At 39.4% G+C, this 18,158-nt stretch overlaps 2 protein-coding genes across 2 annotated transcripts in view; both read right to left on the bottom strand.

Annotated features, from left to right (window-relative positions):
• LOC147603554 (uncharacterized) overlaps positions 1-3,679 on the bottom strand; it is a 37,920-nt gene extending 34,241 nt beyond the window's left edge. The window contains exons 1-2 of the mRNA XM_086795935.1: positions 3,342-3,679; positions 3,055-3,257 (exon numbers count right to left, since the gene is read on the bottom strand). Of these exons, the coding sequence (XP_086652061.1) occupies positions 3,055-3,257; positions 3,342-3,679 (541 nt within the window). The remainder of the gene's footprint in view (positions 1-3,054; positions 3,258-3,341) is intronic.
• A 12,871-nt stretch (positions 3,680-16,550) lies between these two features.
• Positions 16,551-17,544, bottom strand: LOC147603553 (uncharacterized). Its single transcript, XM_086795934.1, has 3 exons — positions 17,207-17,544; positions 16,853-17,122; positions 16,551-16,560 (listed from the first exon to the last, which is right to left on the bottom strand). Exons 1-3 carry the CDS (start codon positions 17,542-17,544, stop codon positions 16,551-16,553), a joined length of 618 nt encoding a protein of 205 aa, XP_086652060.1.
• Between the last annotated feature and the right edge of the window lie 614 nt (positions 17,545-18,158).

Below are 18,158 nucleotides of genomic sequence, written 5' to 3'. Positions count from 1 at the left end.
AAACTCTTATCTTCATGAAATATTAAAAAAAACCATCACCTTGTCTTAAAATATTTAAAACCGTTTTTTTGTCAGAAACCAACACAATAAAAGAATGTTTTCCACATTCCTGTGTTAGACGTGGAGCACTAAAAAATTCTTTCCACCACCCCTAGAACTAATGAAGCTTGAATGCTTGGAATAGATAGATACACATTCTCCCGGTTATTCCCTCAACTTGGTTCCACTTTTGAATCTTGAAACATCTTTGGCGCCCAAAAGAACACACCGTCCCTCATTTCATCCTCCCTCCTTGATCCACAAAAGCGGTTAGCCCAGTCATCCACTTTCTGCTACTTCTTCTTTCTCATACGTCTGTTAATCTATCATGGCACCCGAAAAGAACACACCGTCCCTCATTTCATCCTCCCTCCTTGATCCACAAAAGCGGTTAGCCCAGTCATCCACTTTCTGCTACTTCTTCTTTGGCGCCCAAAAGAACACACCCTCCCTCATTTCATCCTCCCTCCTTGATCCACAAAAGCGGTTAGCCCAGTCATCCACTTTCTGCTACTTCTTCTTTCTCATACGTCTGTTAATCTATCATGGCACCCGAAAGTGGACTGAAACGAGCAAGGAGCAGTATCTCATCTGTTGTGTTGTATAACATAAAAGACGAGAACGAAGAATGGATTCCCCAAGTATACAGGAAGTACTCTTGGGTCACTATGCAGCCAGGAAAACAAGGCCACTACCGAGTGAAGGGAAAGGCATCTGAAGACTTGGCCAAACATTGGAAAGGAAGGATCCTTGACTTTAAGATGGCACCAGGAGGGAAAACTGTCAAAGAAGTGTTGATCCAGCATGTATTCATGCAAAAAGAGATCAACGTGGGACCATTGGAAGGACTTCCAAGACACAGACCACATTGTAAGTGCTTGTGTTTTGTATTTCAATGTTGCAAATAAGGTGATTGATATACATTTTTCTGCCTTGCACAGATTTGTACCCATCCAATCTTCAGGAGTGGGAGCCTGCACAATGCTTGACGGGGTTCTTGAATGTCGTACATGGTGAGGTGGGGGAACTTCAATATGAAGGTCAAGTGATCTCGCAAGAAGTAGAACATACACTACAAGACAATGCTGCCATACACGCGTTTCATACACGCGATAAATTACGAACGCGTGTATGGTCGCGCCTGTATTTGAATAGAATCGGGCGCGTGTATTTTTGCATTTAAGTTCGCGTGTATATTTGCATTAATCAACGCGTGTATAAACGCGTCTATATACACGCAGTAATACACGCACCTATACACGATAATATTTCACGGGGTAATACTCGCTATTATACACGGATAAATACACGCTACTATACACGGATTAATACACGCATGGCAGAGAAAAACTCAAAAAAAACTGAATTCCTTTACAAAATTAAAAACTATTTTCCTTAAACCATCTCATAGTACATTACAGTATACATCATTACACAATCCCACTACATGCATTTACAACAATGAAATATATTCAAAAATAAATCATGCATATGAGATGATGGAAATGTCATCAATTTAGAACATACAGTGACGGATTGGTTAGGGTTCGATCTCATCTTCAATAAGATCCATCCTTGCCAAACGATCACAACATCAATATCCATTTGATCAATTGGTAAGGCTACGATTAAATTTATTCCACTATCGATATTCTGTACTCCATTGATAATGGTATCGATGTCCTGATCATCCTCATCAACATCACCATCATCCTCAATGGTAGGGTCATTCTCATGATCATGAGAAATGGCATGCTCATCCTCATTATCATGATCATCTCTTATTTCTTGATCATCGATCACAACATCTTCAATGGCATGTTCGACATCATCTTCATTGCGGCTTGTTACATCCTCCATATGCTCCATATCAGTGAATGTATTATACATCACTTTGGAACGTGGTGCAATAGGGATGACGTACCACCATTTGATGTCATGCACCATTGGTAGATAGATAACCTACTCAAATACACACAGTACAGTAATTAATTAGCATATCAAAAGTCAAGGGGTACGCGAGCTTCGATATATATGTACATGAAACACATTAGTAAAAAAATGCATACCTGCTCACATTGTTGTGGCAATACGAGCCTATCTTTCTTTGTTTGCCAGAACTTTGTAGAGTCAATAGTTACATATCCACTTGCATGGCGTTTTATCGTTGCATTAGGCCCTTTTTCCACCACGTTCATTTGCCATTTGACATCCAAAACATACACAAAGAAGCGACGAAAGTCAAGCCTAAATATGTCTTGGATTATGCCACAATAATCATCCATTTTTCCATTAGCTCCCTCAAAGCTACTAATGACACCGCAATCTTGTGTATTTCTCTTTTCATCAATTCTTTGTGTTCGAAAATGCTTGCCTTCACACCATATAGCATTGAACATAGTGCACTGGACCAAAATAGAAGCAATATTTGTGTAAGCAATGTGAATAAATATTAAAAGCAAATCACTTACAACTAATGCAAAACATTAGTTCTATGTACCTTTGACATGCATCCTCGTGCATACTCCCATTTTAAGTCGAAGTGTCGAGAGGAGGGAGGCCTACTAATGTCCACCACCACAACACCTCTCCATAGTTCCTCCAACTCATCAATCAGTGGTTCAAGATAAACATCCATATGCTTCACTTTATGTTTTCCTGGAATTAGAAGGGATAACATAAGATGTCCCTTCTTGATCGCCATTGATGGTGGAAGGTTATAATTCACCAACACAACTGGCCACACGCTGTATGCGGTGCTTTTAAAACCAAATGGATTCACTCCATCCATACCCAGGTCAAGTCTCAAGTTTCTGGACTCTGTTTTAAAGCTGGGCCACTCATCTTCAATATGCTTCCAAGCAGGAGTGTCTGCGGGAATTCTCCACATGCCATCATCCGATCGATGTGAGGAATGCCATGACATGAGCTCTGCTATGGATTTGCACCTGAACATGTGTTTGATACGAGGAATTATAGGAAAGTGTCGCAAGACTTTATGAGGTACATCAAAACTCTTCATATCTGTTCTGTACCTTGCTTCACCACAAGTGGGACAATGTAGAGCCTCCTTATGCGTCCCATGAAACAGAATGCAATCATTGACGCATGCATGTATTTTATCATAATCCAGTCCTCCAAGAGATGTCACATAGCGCCTCGCTATGTCTCTTGAGGTGGGAAGCCTATTTTCCTTTGGAAGCATATTTGATAATAGCCTGCATCCAATATCATCAATTATAATTAGTCTTTAATCCTAAACCTTAAACCACTAATTCAAATTTGTAAGTTAGAATGCTTACTTCAACAATGCGTCAAGACTTGCATTGCTCCATCCATAAACTGTTTGTATATTAAGTAGTTCAAGTGAAGCACGTAAAACTGAGAATGTGCACCCTTCAAACACCGGTGTCGATGAAGCCTTATAAAGATGCTCTTGTTCCATATCATCGTCGTCCATACCTTTGGGATCATCCTTAAAAAGATTCCGCACCATATCATCAAGCACCTCCTCTTCCACAACTTCGTGGGGTGCAGGGCTATTGTCATCCCTTTCCCACTCATCTCTGACAATAGATCCCGAAGCTCCAGCATCATCTCGTCGACGCTTTACGTGCTCTCGTCGCGCGTAGGGTACCATGTTAGGGTGTGGTACTGCATCCTGCTTCAATTAGAGCGAGTTTATATATTACAGCTCTATTAATTTAATTTGGATACCATGATTCATTTGAATACCATCAATTTACATCTACTCACCTCTAAACCTGTTTGATTCCATTCTCCATACATGGAGATGTGATTCATGGTAATTCGACGTGCTCGTACAATGCACCCTTGACATCGATTACACATACATTTGATCCGTTGTCCCAACCACACATCGCGATTACGATGACGCATTGTCTCATCTTCCCCAGAACTGCTTGAAGAGGTTGATGACATCCTGTGTAAAAATCAGAAAACACAAAATCACAATATGTTTTTAATGTAAACATAAAAATCGTGTGTATTGACGCGGCTATTTCCTAGAAATAGCGTGTATTAACGCGGCTACTTCCTAAAAATCGCGTGTATTAACGCGGGTAAGTTCTGCAAAACGCGTGTATAAACGCAGCTAAAATATACACACGCAAAAATACATGCGTTTATACACGCGAATATAAACGCGACGGTATGTTTAAACTAAAAATAGTCCGCCTTCCCCCAAATATAGATTTTGAACTAAAAAATCGACTCTGCTTGCGTTTTCGCCTGTTTTCGCCTCTTCCAACAACAAGGAGGGAGCAGAGAAAGGAGCACACACACGGGAGAAGGAGGGAGCAGAGAAGGAGCAGAGAGGACTCACTTTTTCAGAGGTGAGTAACTTTGTCCTGTGCCTTGTCTCTTTTGTCAGATTTCTTTATGCTATTTGCTCTTTGGGTTTGTCCTTTTGCTTCTGTGCACACGATTGGGTTACTGCATCCTGACAGGGGCTCCTTTTATAAGGACATTCTGTCTGTCTTTGTCGGGGGTCGGTCTTTTCGAAATTTTTTTTTCGCAGGTCGCGTGTAGGAACGCGTGTAAAAGCGCGTGTAACCTGTCTGCAGAGTCTGTTCACGCGAATATACACGCATTTTTTGACGGGTGTATACACGCGTTTCTGGACGGGTGTATACACGCGTTTCTTGACGGGTGTATACACGCGTTTCTGGACGGGTCTATACACGCGTTTCTGCACGAGACTGCGGCGTTTTAGATTTCATGATTTGCAGGCAACACAACTGACTTGAATGATGATATTCGTGTGAGTCAAGAGACAGCCCATGATGTACATGAAGATGTTTGTTGCAGGTTCTTTATGGATATTCCAGGTTCTTCATCCGATCCATTTGCGTACAGCAATTGGCTGATGGAGATGATGAATCATTTTGGGCGCCAACCTGGTCCGGTTGAGCTTACAGAGTATATGTATGCCCATCCCCCTCCTTCCCTGCCTGGTGTCTATACCCCTACTGCGAGTATCCACCAGGGCACTCCAGTGCCGTCTATTCCTCCGAGTCCGACGAGACGGCATGCAGCTTCTCCTCTTCCACGTCCACCGAGGAGACATACCTCGTCCCAGACACACTCACGTACACCCTCACAGCCACCATCACGTGCTCCCTCAGAGCCACCGTCACGTCAGGGCTCACAGCCACCGTCACGTAGACAATCCCCCAGTCGTGACTCCACCCGCAGCAGTAGGAAGAGTGGGAGTGGAGGATGCGGCGGGTGCTTTGGTGGGGGAGGTGGGGGAGGTAGTAGGGCACGCGGTGAGAGAGGAGATAGAGAGAGAAGAGTTAGAGGAGACAGTTCGGAAGAGGAGGAGATGAGAGAGATAGAGAGAGTGGTCTGCTATGATGTGACGGATAGGGGCGGGATAGTGATGGATGCGAGGGGGAGGGAGGTAATGGAGTACATGCGTGGGGTAGTATCAAACTCATATAGAAATTGTTTTATTAAATTTAAAGATCAAAATAGCCGATTAGTTGGGGAGGTGATAGAGGCTGTACATAGTCGGTACCCCAATCCCCCACATGCTACATTCTCGGATGTATGGGGAAGGACGCGAATAAGGGAGATCTTAAGTAATAAAAGATCTCACCTTAAAAAACTCGCGTACGATGACCGGCTAAATGTAGCTGCGGGTGGCTATCCTGCCGAGAAACCTGCCACCACTGCACACAAACGCGAGTGGAAGGAGGCAAAGAAACGAGCAGAGGGTGGCGTGAAGAGCAGGTAGCATGTGGAGGCACGACGGATCCAGATGGAGACCATTGGATCTTCGCATTTCGGATCTGGCGGCGTCGAGTCATGGGAGGCAGAGTTCGTAAGTATCTTGCCACTTTATTTGATTGTTTACTTAATTCATTGATTCTATGATTGTTTTAATCTTACAAATTGTGTTGATTATGATACAGCGACGGGTTACGGGGAGGAAGCCCACAACCCACGATACTGCGTATGCTCGCCGGCATAGCAAACGTGACACGTGGGCCATCTTCAGAGCCGAGGGACGTATTACGGACGCGCAGTTTGAGATGGCCATGAGACCATACGGTCGACAGGTACTTGAAAATTCTAAACGAATGGTTTTGGTTTATTGAATTGCATATATATATACTTATATACTATATATTACTTGAACAGGCACAAGCTGCTGATGATCCACCGGCCGCCGCTGCAGAGGGTGGACGTGAGCACTACTCCTCGGACATTCCGACCGATGTGAGCTCATCTGAGCATGGAGGGAGCACCGAGTCATCATCTGGGTCTGAGTAGTACTCAGACTTATAGTATCACATTCCATATTGAGGATGTGATTGTATATATTTTTTTGTAAACTCAAGCCATGGGCTACTTCGAGATATGGACTCCCTTGTATACATGTATGAAATTTTGATAGTAATATTGAATTGATTGATCGATAGTATTACATTCATGTCTGTCTTGAATCGTGTATTGACAATGTATGCATTCATGTCGTTCTTGTCTTAATCTCCCTCGTGCATATGTTCTTCGTGGATGGTCTAATGGGATGGTCTAATGCACAAAAAAAAAAACCAGAGAGTGCTATTGGGTGCTGGAATGCTGGAACAGTATTCAGGCACCAAATAGCACTCTCTGGATTTTTTTTTTGCTCTTTGTTCGCGTGTATAAACGCGTCAGAACTGCTAAAACTCGCGTGTATCTACGCGGATACCCTGGAAAATACGCGTGTATTAATGCGTCAAAACTGGTACTTACGCGTGTATAAGCGCATCTAAATTAAAGAAACGCGTGTATAGACGCAGGTATAAACGCGTCTGAGACATTTGAACTGAATAGGACGCGGCTATAGACCTGTGTACAAGCGCGTCTAAATAAAAAAAAGCGTGTATAGTCACATGTATCAACGCGTCTGTTAAAAAAAACGCGGCTATACACCCGTGTATATGCGCGTCTGAGAGGTGCCATACACGCGCTTTTACACGCATGTCTCTGGCCGCGATGGTACACGCGCTGATACACGGGCCCGCTACTTTTTTTCACAAGTCATTTTTAGCGGCTAGGAGCGCGGGTATGAACCCAATCCCTTGTAGTGATATTTCTATGACTCATTTTATACCTTGCCCACTCAATCGAGTCGACATGGAAAGTTGGAACGTATTCCGTTGCCCGCACTTGATAGTCCTGAGTGGCCATTGCTTGACACAGAAGTGATAGAGTCATACAGGACCAAAATGTTTAATGATATTAAATGTGCTATGAAGCCTAGCATTGGTGCAAGAAATGTGCACTTAAGTTTGTTTGTTCCAATTGCATGCTTTGTTCATTTATTTTCTGATTGTAAACAATTGAGAAAAACTAGAACAACTTTTGTGTGCAAAGATGTAGATGAAGCCTGGCTTGATCATTTGTTTGACAAAGGTTGGAGAGTGAAATCATCAAAGGGAGATGATTTGATCGAATGTCGATTGAACACCTCCGACATTGCATTTCGGTGAGTGTTAAAACATTAAAATGTATTTTTGTGAAACAGTTACAACGCTTATTTGATTATACTCGAAAAATTATCCTAATGATATTTTGGAATCAGATACTATATTGCCAGGCAACATCTGTGCATGTCATTTACTTATAGAAGGTGGCGATGGATCAACAACAACTGGGAAAGCATGGACCAAGATACAAGAGATGGCAGCCACTCTTGCTTGATAGATATAGTTATGATTCGACAGGGTCACCCATCTTTGACATTGGAAGTGGAAGAGAATTGGACTCTCGAATATGTTAGGAAGGAATTAGAAGTAGCTATTCAGAATCCTCCAGATCAATTTTGCTTCAAGCTCGATGGTCGGAAGCTAAGTAAAAGAAGAGAGCATCAGATCATTTGTAAAGATGTTGCAGCCCCACATGAATTGGAGGCACTAGAAGATATATGATGTGACCATGTATACGGTGACAATGTATTTTCCATATGCAATAAACTTATCTATTCAGAACATTGCTTTTGTAATGCTTTATTGTTTAAAACAATGTAATGAAGGCAAGAATTCCCCAATTGAATTTTTATGTACACAAAAAAGGCTTAAAGTAAGAAAGCAAGCAGTGAAGGAACACAGTAGCAAATTTGATCCTCTGATTTTCAAATGATAAGTGTATTTACATTTGATGTTCTCTCTCCAATACATGTATAGCTGCATATTTACAAACATACATTTGTTGGAAGAAGGAAAAAACTATTTATTACTGGAACCCATAGGTATCGGCTTCAGGATGGAGCCAGGGCTCTTCTCCCAAGTATGGAGCCCATGTAAGAGGCTCAGGGGGGCCTATCCCCCCTCGTGGATTGGGCGGGATGAAGTCCACTGGCCCGTCTAGAGGCATAACTTCAGCGACCTCGATCAATTTCGCAATCGTTTCCTCCCTAAACGTTTGGACGTCTAGGTCCACGTAGCGAGACATTGATGGAAACTGCCATCACAATTCATCAAGGCATAAATAAGATCAACATGACAATATATAAGAAGATAAACAAGAGCACAAATGCGTATGGGAGCTGAAAATGCTTACATCCTCTGAAGGGAGCTGAAAAATGCTTCGTAGCAGCAACATTGCATTAAGTGCAACCCTCCACCCACAGCTGTAGCCATCTTCTTGTTTGGGGACACTAACCCTTCGGATGGTCGATCGATCTAGGGTGTCGATGTCCATGCTGAGGCTCTCGTAAGCTGCCATTAGTTTCTTTTGTATTCTCATATGTGAACCAAACTATGCCGGTATTACTCTAAGATAAGCTTATTTTCTATTATCCTCTAAAAACCCTCTACAAATTGAAGAGATTGGAGCTTCTCTCTCTCTTCAATCTTCCTTGGAGACTTCATCAACATACCAAACCAATTGATTGGTAGGGGGCCTCTACTTTGATCAAAGAATGAAGCAATCTAGAAGGTAAAATGTGGTTTATGGATTTTTTTCTTTAATCTCTAAATGTTTCTCTCTTCTCAACCCCTCTCAAGCTTGAGAAGCATTCAATTGAATGGCTTTTGAATACAATTGAAGTTCTTTAATGAAATTGTAATGATAAAACACATAAATTTTTATTTATGCTTAAATTATAATGTTTTTTAAGCATTCTCCCCCCCAAATAATGGTCATTCCTATGACCTATTCTATATTCAAATGAAGCTTCTCTCATGAAGCAATTCTCTAATCTAAAAGTAATTTCTATGCTTGTCTAATTGAGGCCAACTAAGTGGCTTTTTAATGCTTTTATAATATTTAATTTATTGAAAAATTAAGAATCAAGTCCATAATTTGATAATGATCCAATTAATGGTCATTCTAATCATAGGGATATTAGTAAACTTTATACTTTCAAATTATTGAGATTTATTAGTAATAGCAGAGCGGAGCTATGGTAAAATTTTTAAAAAATTAACACATAAATCATTTTCATTCATAATATGAAAAGAGGACTTCCTACCATATTCTAGGATTAATCATCCTAGATTAATTGAATGATTCTCATTATAATCATGGAAAATTTAATTTTTATGTTTATGCATAAATAGTTAATTAGGAAAAAGAGGAATTCCTCCGTTTGTGAATTCTAAAAAGTGTTATTTTCATTCTATGTATAGAAAGATGCATAAAGGAATTTATTTTTATTTCAAAAGAGTTATTCTCATTAATTTTGATTTTATGCATAGAAAGATGCATAAAAGAATTTATTTTTATTTCAAAAGAGTTATTCTCATTAATTTTGATTTTATGCTTAGAAAGATGCATAAAGGAATTTATTTTTATTTCAAAAGAGTTGTAAGATTCCTCCCCAGTCTCTCAAGATGTCCAGCATCTTCCCCTGTAATCAATTCCCTCTTCCGAAATATAAAAGATCTTGTTTCTACCTGTTTTGGCCTAGAGAGAGAAAATATTCTAGAGAGAGAATATTCAGATTTTGAATATTTTGGGATAGAAAAATATCTCTTCTTATTAAAATAAGTTCCCCCAAAACAGAAGTTCAAAAAGATTTTTAGAGAAGGTGCATTAGAAATTAAGTATAATTTATTTAAGAGGCCTTATCCTAGGGGTCCAGATGTTTAAAAAATTTTAAATTAAGGTTTTGAAGGGCCAATCAAATTCATCCAAATGTATGAAGAAGATAAATAGAAGAAATAAAGAAAATCACCCCCAAAAAATGAGTAAATACTCACATAAGATGAAGAGTGGACTAAGGACCAAAGGAAAAGCTTAAAAAAAGGATTTTTGACACCTCACAATGGGGATTCTCCTCTCATGAATGAGGCACCTACTTCATATATGCAATTGAGTTTTAAATCTTCAAAAATTGAGATATTTCATCTCTCCTCTCTTCTAATTCAAGTCTAGTTCCAAAAAGTTAGCTCAACTAACCTAAAAATGGTCAAAAATTGACCAAACTGATTTGGAAAATTCTAGAATCAGTTTGTTTGGTTAGGAGCTCAATTTTTCCTATAAATAAAAGCCTCCCCCTTTGTTGAAAAATAATAGTGTTTATGCAATGTTACTCTACTCCTCCCAAGCTAAGAACTGTGAATTTATATTTTAATATTTAACTAGTTTTTTGACATTTCCCTCTTCCAAAGATTGGTGGCCACTCTTGTTACAAACAAGAGTAGAACCCTCAAACCATCAAGCCAAAGGAAAGCTCCAAGAAATTATGTAAGTAGAGATCTTGTAATTTTCTTTAGTGATTTTTATGCTTTCCTAATTCTTATGATTGTTTGAAGTGATAAATGGACACTATGCCTTGATCGAAAGGCTTTTCCCCTCTCTCTTCTTAGAATCAAACTTTTTATAATGTTTTCTCTTTTATAAGTGAATTTTGATTACTCTAGATTACTTTAAATCAATTAGAGTTAATTTTTAAGAAAAATTAAGTAGAAAAAAAATAAAAAATGGTCAGCCATACAAAGGAGGTTATGGCAAGATTTTTTGGAAATAAGTATTATCTTTTATTATGCTAAAAGAGTATTCCCTATCATTTCTATACTCTAAAAGTGTCTTTTTCATGCATAGAAGATTTTTATGCATAAAGGAATAATTTTCTTTTATTAATAAAAGTGTTACTTTAATCATTATTGAATTCCATGCATAAAAGTATGCATAAAAGAATATATATATTTTTATTTATTTCGAAAGTATTATTTTCATTGAAATTGAATTTATGCATAGATAGATGCATAAAAGGATTTATTTTTATTTTCGAAAGTATTATTTTCATTGAAATTGAATTTATGCATAGATAGATGCATAAAAGGATTTATTTTTATTTCGAAAGTATTGTTTTCATTGAAATTGAATTTATGCTTAGATAGACACATAAAAGGTTTATTTTTATTTTAAAAGTGTTATTCTCATTAAAATGGAATTTTTGCATAGTAAAATGCATAAAAGGTTTATTTTTAATTCGAAGGTGTTATTTTCCTTAAAATTGAACTTATGCCTAAATAGATGTATAAAAGGATTTTTATAAAAGTGTTATTCCTACTAAAGTTATCTTTATGCCTAATTAGATGCGTAAAGAATCTTTATATCAAAAAATTAGAATTCTCCTACATTCTATAAATAGATGTGATAAGATGTGATAGGAATCAGATAAATGTAAATGGATGTGGATGTATGGATGTATATATATGGATATGGATGTATGAATGTGGAATGTGAATATGGATATATGAATGTAGAATGTGGATATGGATGTATGGGATGTGAATGTGAATGTGGATGTATGGATGTGGGCATGGATGTGGATGTATAGATGTAGATATGGAATGTGGATGTATGAATGTGAATGTGGATGTGGATGTATGAATGTGGAAGGTGGATATGGATATATGAATGTAGAATGTGGATATGGATGTATGGGATGTGAATGTGAATGTGAATGTGGATGTATGGATGTGGGCATGGATGTGGATGTATAGATGTAGATATGAAATGTGGATGTGGATGTATGAATGTGAATGTGGATGTGGATGTGGATGTATGAATGTGGATGTGGATGTATGAATGTGGATATGGATATATGAATGTAGAATGTGGATATGGATGTATGGGATGTGGGCATGGATGTGGATGTATAGATGTAGATATGGAATGTGGATGTGGATGTATGAATGTGAATGTGGATGTGGATGTATGAATGTGAAATGTGGATATGGATATATGAATGTAGAATGTGGATATGGATGTATGGGATGTGAATGTGAATGTGGATGTATGGATGTGTGGATGTATAGATGTAGATATGGAATGTGGATGTGGATGTATGAATGTGGATGTGGAAATGGATGTGGATGTGGAAATGGATGTATGGATGTGGATGTGGATATGGATGTATGAATGTGGATGTGGATGTATGGATGTGGATATGGATGTGTATGTATGAATGCAGATGTGAAATTCGATGTATGATGTGGATGTACGAATGTGGATGTGTATGTAGAATAATGAATGCGAATGTGTATGTGAAATGATGTGTCGTCGATATGAGTGAATGGATGAGATGTGATGATATGCGAATTGGGATGTGAATATATGATATGTGATGTGAATGAATCTGTGGTGATGAGATGGAAAATGATGTGAATATATGATATGTGATGTGAATGAATCTGTGGTGGATGAGATGGAAAATGATGTGATTGGATGAGAATGAGTATACATATGAATGGAATGTGGAATAAGTAATGTGGACTGATGAGAGATAATGTGGAAAGACGAGAGTTCATTATAGAAACTGTAATTGTGAACTGTTTGTAAATGACTGTTTTATGTCAAGAATGCTGGGGAAGCATTTTGACTGTCTTGAGAATGTGGTCGTGGAGACCTACCTGATAAAGTTGCAACAGTTGACGGAGAGTCAACGGAGGACGTCTCGCGTAGCAAGGTTGGCCGAGGTCTTGACCAGCCTCGGTTCAATTTAAATGGTGAACTTCCGGTACGGTGGATGAGGGACCAAGGAAGCGGCCTATGAGTGAAGCGCTAGGTGACCTGCGAAGGATCCTAGAGGACAGTGCTCGGGCTTTGGGTCACCGAAGATACCCACACATGCGTCGTGGAAGATATTGGAACAAGGAGTAAGAGTTGTTTTCTGGAACCGGGCATGGATCTGGTTGACTGACCTTGCTGGTCCTCAACGGATGAGTCCATGGCTCTTTTATATGGATCTGTTGGTTGATCTTGCTCATCTTCGACGGAGATTCCATCTTGATTTTTACAAGTGATTATATTGCCGGGTACTATGAGCTAGGAACTATTGAAAAGGCCCCTGAGTGGACTGAGCGTTCTGGTTGCCAATGATGCCATAGATACTCCGATGAAGGAATGATTGGAAATTAAGATTCAATCGGATATTTTGGAGGGTTGTGATCAGTGATACTATGATTTCATTAAATGATTGTTTTAAAGATGGCTGAATCTGTGAAAAAAGGCAATTTCATATTGGGTGTGTAAGTGGCATGACTGGTGTTAAATTTGCATGAATATCCGGCTAGGGGGCATGGGAACTCTTTTCCCTGGTACCCGGGACAAAACCTAACCAAATTCTAAATTGGATCCCATCACTAGAGTGGTTGGGCGGTTGGCTAACCCATGGGACTGGATAAAGTTAGGTTGTGGACTGATGGATCCGTAAATCGAGACTCAATTTCTATTTAGTTCGATAGATGAAGTAAATCTCGGACAAAAATTGTTCTATGGAAAAAGGATCAACGGCTGTGCCTCTCGACGATGAGGAAAAAAGCATTGGTCTCTATGATCCAAGTGCAATCTTTCCCTTGATCTGACTATGGAACTTACGAGTTCGGTCAGATAAGTTCAGTTAGTTAAGGCTTTTGACATTAGGAAAATTCTGGACTCAAAAGAGGGCTGTTTCAACAATAATATAATAATAGACACATAGATTGAGTGACATGTAATCTACGAACGAGATTCACCGGTGGTGGGACCTCTGTACAAACCCACCCAAAACGTGGAGAAACTCTTATCTTCATGAAATATTAAAAAAAACCATCACCTTGTCTTAAAATATTTAAAACCGTTTTTTTGTCAGAAACTAACACAATAAAAGAATGTTTTCCACATTCCTGTGTTAGACGTGGAGCACTAAAAAATTCTTTCCACCACCCCTAGAACTAATGAAGCTTGAATGCTTGGAATAGATAGATACACATTCTCCCGGTTATTCCCTCAACTTGGTTCCACTTTTGAATCTTGAAACATCTTTGGCGCCCAAAAGAACACACCGTCCCTCATTTCATCCTCCCTCCTTGATCCACAAAAGCGGTTAGCCCAGTCATCCACTTTCTGCTACTTCTTCTTTCTCATACATCTGTTAATCTATCATGGCACCCGAAAGTGGACTGAAACGAGCAAGGAGCAGTATCTCATCTGTTGTGTTGTATAACATAAAAGACGAGAACGAAGAATGGATTCCCCAAGTATACAGGAAGTACTCTTGGGTCACTATGCAGCCAGGAAAACAAGGCCACTACCGAGTGAAGGGAAAGGCATCTGAAGAATTGGCCAAACATTGGAAAGGAAGGATCCTTGACTTTAAGATGGCACCAGGAGGGAAAACTGTCAAAGAAGTGTTGATCCAGCATGTATTCATGCAAAAAGAGATCAACGTGGGACCATTGGAAGGACTTCCAAGACACAGACCACATTGTAAGTGCTTGTGTTTTGTATTTCAATGTTGCAAATAAGGTGATTGATATACATTTTTCTGCCTTGCACAGATTTGTACCCATCCAATCTTCAGGAGTGGGAGCCTGCACAATGCTTGACGGGGTTCTTGAATGTCGTACATGGTGAGGTGGGGGAACTTCAATATGAAGGTCGTGCACCAAGTGATCAAGAAGTAGAACATACACTACAAGACAATGCTGCCATACACGCGTTTCATACACGCGATAAATTACGAACGCGTGTATGGTCGCGCCTGTATTTGAATAGAATCGGGCGCGTGTATTTTTGCATTTAAGTTCGCGTGTATATTTGCATTAATCAACACGTGTATAAACGCGTCTATATACACGCAGTAATACACGCACCTATACACGATAATATTCACGGGGTAATACTCGCTATTATACACGGATAAATACACGCTACTATACACGGATTAATACATGCATGGCAGAGAAAAACTGAAAAAAACAGAATTCCTTTACAAAATTAAAAACTATTTTCCTTAAACCATCTCATAGTACATTACAGTATACATCATTACACAATCCCACTACATGCATTTACAACAATGAAATATATTCAAAAATAAATCATGCATATGAGATGATGGAAATGTCATCAATTTAGAACATACAGTGACGGATTGGTTAGGGTTCGATCTCATCTTCAATAAGATCCATCCTTGCCAAACGATCAACATCAATATCCATTTGATCAATTGGTAAGGCTACGATTAAATTTATTCCACTATCGATATTCTGTACTCCATTGATAATGGTATCGATGTCCTGATCATCCTCATCAACATCACCATCATCCTCAATGGTAGGGTCATTCTCATGATCATGAGAAATGGCATGCTCTCCTCATTATCATGATCATCTCTTATTTCTTGATCATCGATCACAACATCTTCAATGGCATGTTCGACATCATCTTCATTGCGGCTTGTTACATCCTCCATATGCTCCATATCAGTGAATGTATTATACATCACTTTGGAACGTGGTGCAATAGGGATGACGTACCACCATTTGATGTCATGCACCATTGGTAGATAGATAACCTACTCAAATACACACAGTACAGTAATTAATTAGCATATCAAAAGTCAAGGGGTACGCGAGCTTCGATATATATGTACATGAAACACATTAGTAAAAAAATGCATACCTGCTCACATTGTTGTGGCAATACGAGCCTATCTTTCTTTGTTTGCCAGAACTTTGTAGAGTCAATAGTTACATATCCACTTGCATGGCGTTTTATCGTTGCATCAGGCCCTTTTTCCACCACGTTCATTTGCCATTTGACATCCAAAACATACACAAAGAAGCGACGAAAGTCAAGCCTAAATATGTCTTGGATTATGCCACAATAATCATCCATTTTTCCATTAGCTCCCTCAAAGCTACTAATGACACTGCAATCTTGTGTATTTCTCTTTTCATCAATTCTTTGTGTTCGAAAATGCTTGCCTTCACACCATATAGCATTGAACATAGTGCACTAGACCAAAATAGAAGCAATATTTGTGTAAGCAATGTGAATAAATATTAAAAGCAAATCACTTACAACTAATGCAAAACACTTACAACTAATGCAAAACATTAGTTCTATGTACCTTTGACATGCATCCTCGTGCATACTCCCATTTTAAGTCGAAGTGTTGAGAGGAGGGAGGCCTACTAATGTCCACCACCGCAACACCTCTCCATAGTTCCTCCAACTCATCAATCAGTGGTTCAAGATAAACATCCATATGCTTCACTTTATGTTTTCCTGGAATTAGAAGGGATAACATAAGATGTCCCTTCTTGATCGCCATTGATGGTGGAAGGTTATAATTCACCAACACAACTGGCCACACGCTGTATGCGGTGCTTTTAAAACCAAATGGATTCACTCCATCCATACCCAGGCCAAGTCTCAAGTTTCTGGACTCTGTTTTAAAGCTGGGCCACTCATCTTCTCAATATGCTTCCAAGCAGGAGTGTCTGCGGGAATTCTCCACATGCCATCATCCGATCGATGTGAGGAATGCCATGACATGAGCTCTGCTATGGATTTGCACCTGAACATGTGTTTGATACGAGGAATTATAGGAAAGTGTCGCAAGACTTTACGAGGTACATCAAAACTCTTCATATCTGTTCTGTACCTTGCTTCACCACAAGTGGGACAATGTAGAGCCTCCTTATGCGTCCCACGAAACAGAATGCAATCATTGACGCATGCATGTATTTTATCATAATCCAGTCCTCCAAGAGATGTCACATAGCGCCTCGCTATGTCTCTTGAGGTGGGAAGCCTATTTTCCTTTGGAAGCATATTTGATAATAGCCTGCATCCAATATCATCAATTATAATTAGTCTTTAATCCTAAACCTTAAACCACTAATTCAAATTTGTAAGTTAGAATGCTTACTTCAACAATGCGTCAAGACTTGCATTGCTCCATCCATAAACTGTTTGTATATTAAGTAGTTCAAGTGAAGCACGTAAAACTGAGAATGTGCACCCTTCAAACACCGGTGTCGATGAAGCCTTATAAAGATGCTCTTGTTCCATATCATCGTCGTCCATACCTTTGGGATCATCCTTAAAAAGATTCCGCACCATATCATCAAGCACCTCCTCTTCCACAACTTCGTGGGGTGCAGGGCTATTGTCATCCCTTTCCCACTCATCTCTGACAATAGATCCCGAAGCTCCAGCATCATCTCGTCGACGCTTTACGTGCTCTCGTCGCGCGTAGGGTACCATGTTAGGGTGTGGTACTGCATCCTGCTTCAATTAGAGCGAGTTTATATATTACAACTCTATTAATTTAATTTGGATACCATGATTCATTTGAATACCATCAATTTACATCTACTCACCTCTAAACCTGTTTGATTCCATTCTCCATACATGGAGATGTGATTCATGGTAATTCGACGTGCTCGTACAATGCACCCTTGACATCGATTACACATACATTTGATCCGTTGTCCCAACCACACATCGCGATTACGATGACGCATTGTCTCATCTTCCCCAGAACTGCTTGAAGAGGTTGATGACATCCTGTGTAAAAATCAAAAAACACAAAATCACAATATGTTTTTAATGAAAGCATAAAAATCACGTGTATTGACGCGGCTATTTCCTAGAAATAGCGTGTATTAACGCGGCTACTTCCTAAAAATCGCGTGTATTAACGCGGGTAAGTTCTGCAAAATGCGTGTATAAACGCAGCTAAAATATACACACGCGAAAATACACGCGTTTATACACGCGAATATAAACACGACGGTATGTTTAAACTAAAAATAGCCCGCCTTCCCCCAAATATAGATTTTGAACTAAAAAATCGACTCTGCTTGCGTTTTCGCCTG

The sequence above is a fragment of the Cibotium barometz genome, chromosome 63 (genome assembly GCF_041138505.1).
Source record: "Cibotium barometz isolate CiBa-2024 chromosome 63, ASM4113850v1, whole genome shotgun sequence".
In the NCBI taxonomy this organism is placed as follows: Eukaryota; Viridiplantae; Streptophyta; class Polypodiopsida; order Cyatheales; family Cibotiaceae; genus Cibotium; species Cibotium barometz.
This window is presented reverse-complemented; position numbering and strand designations above follow the sequence as displayed.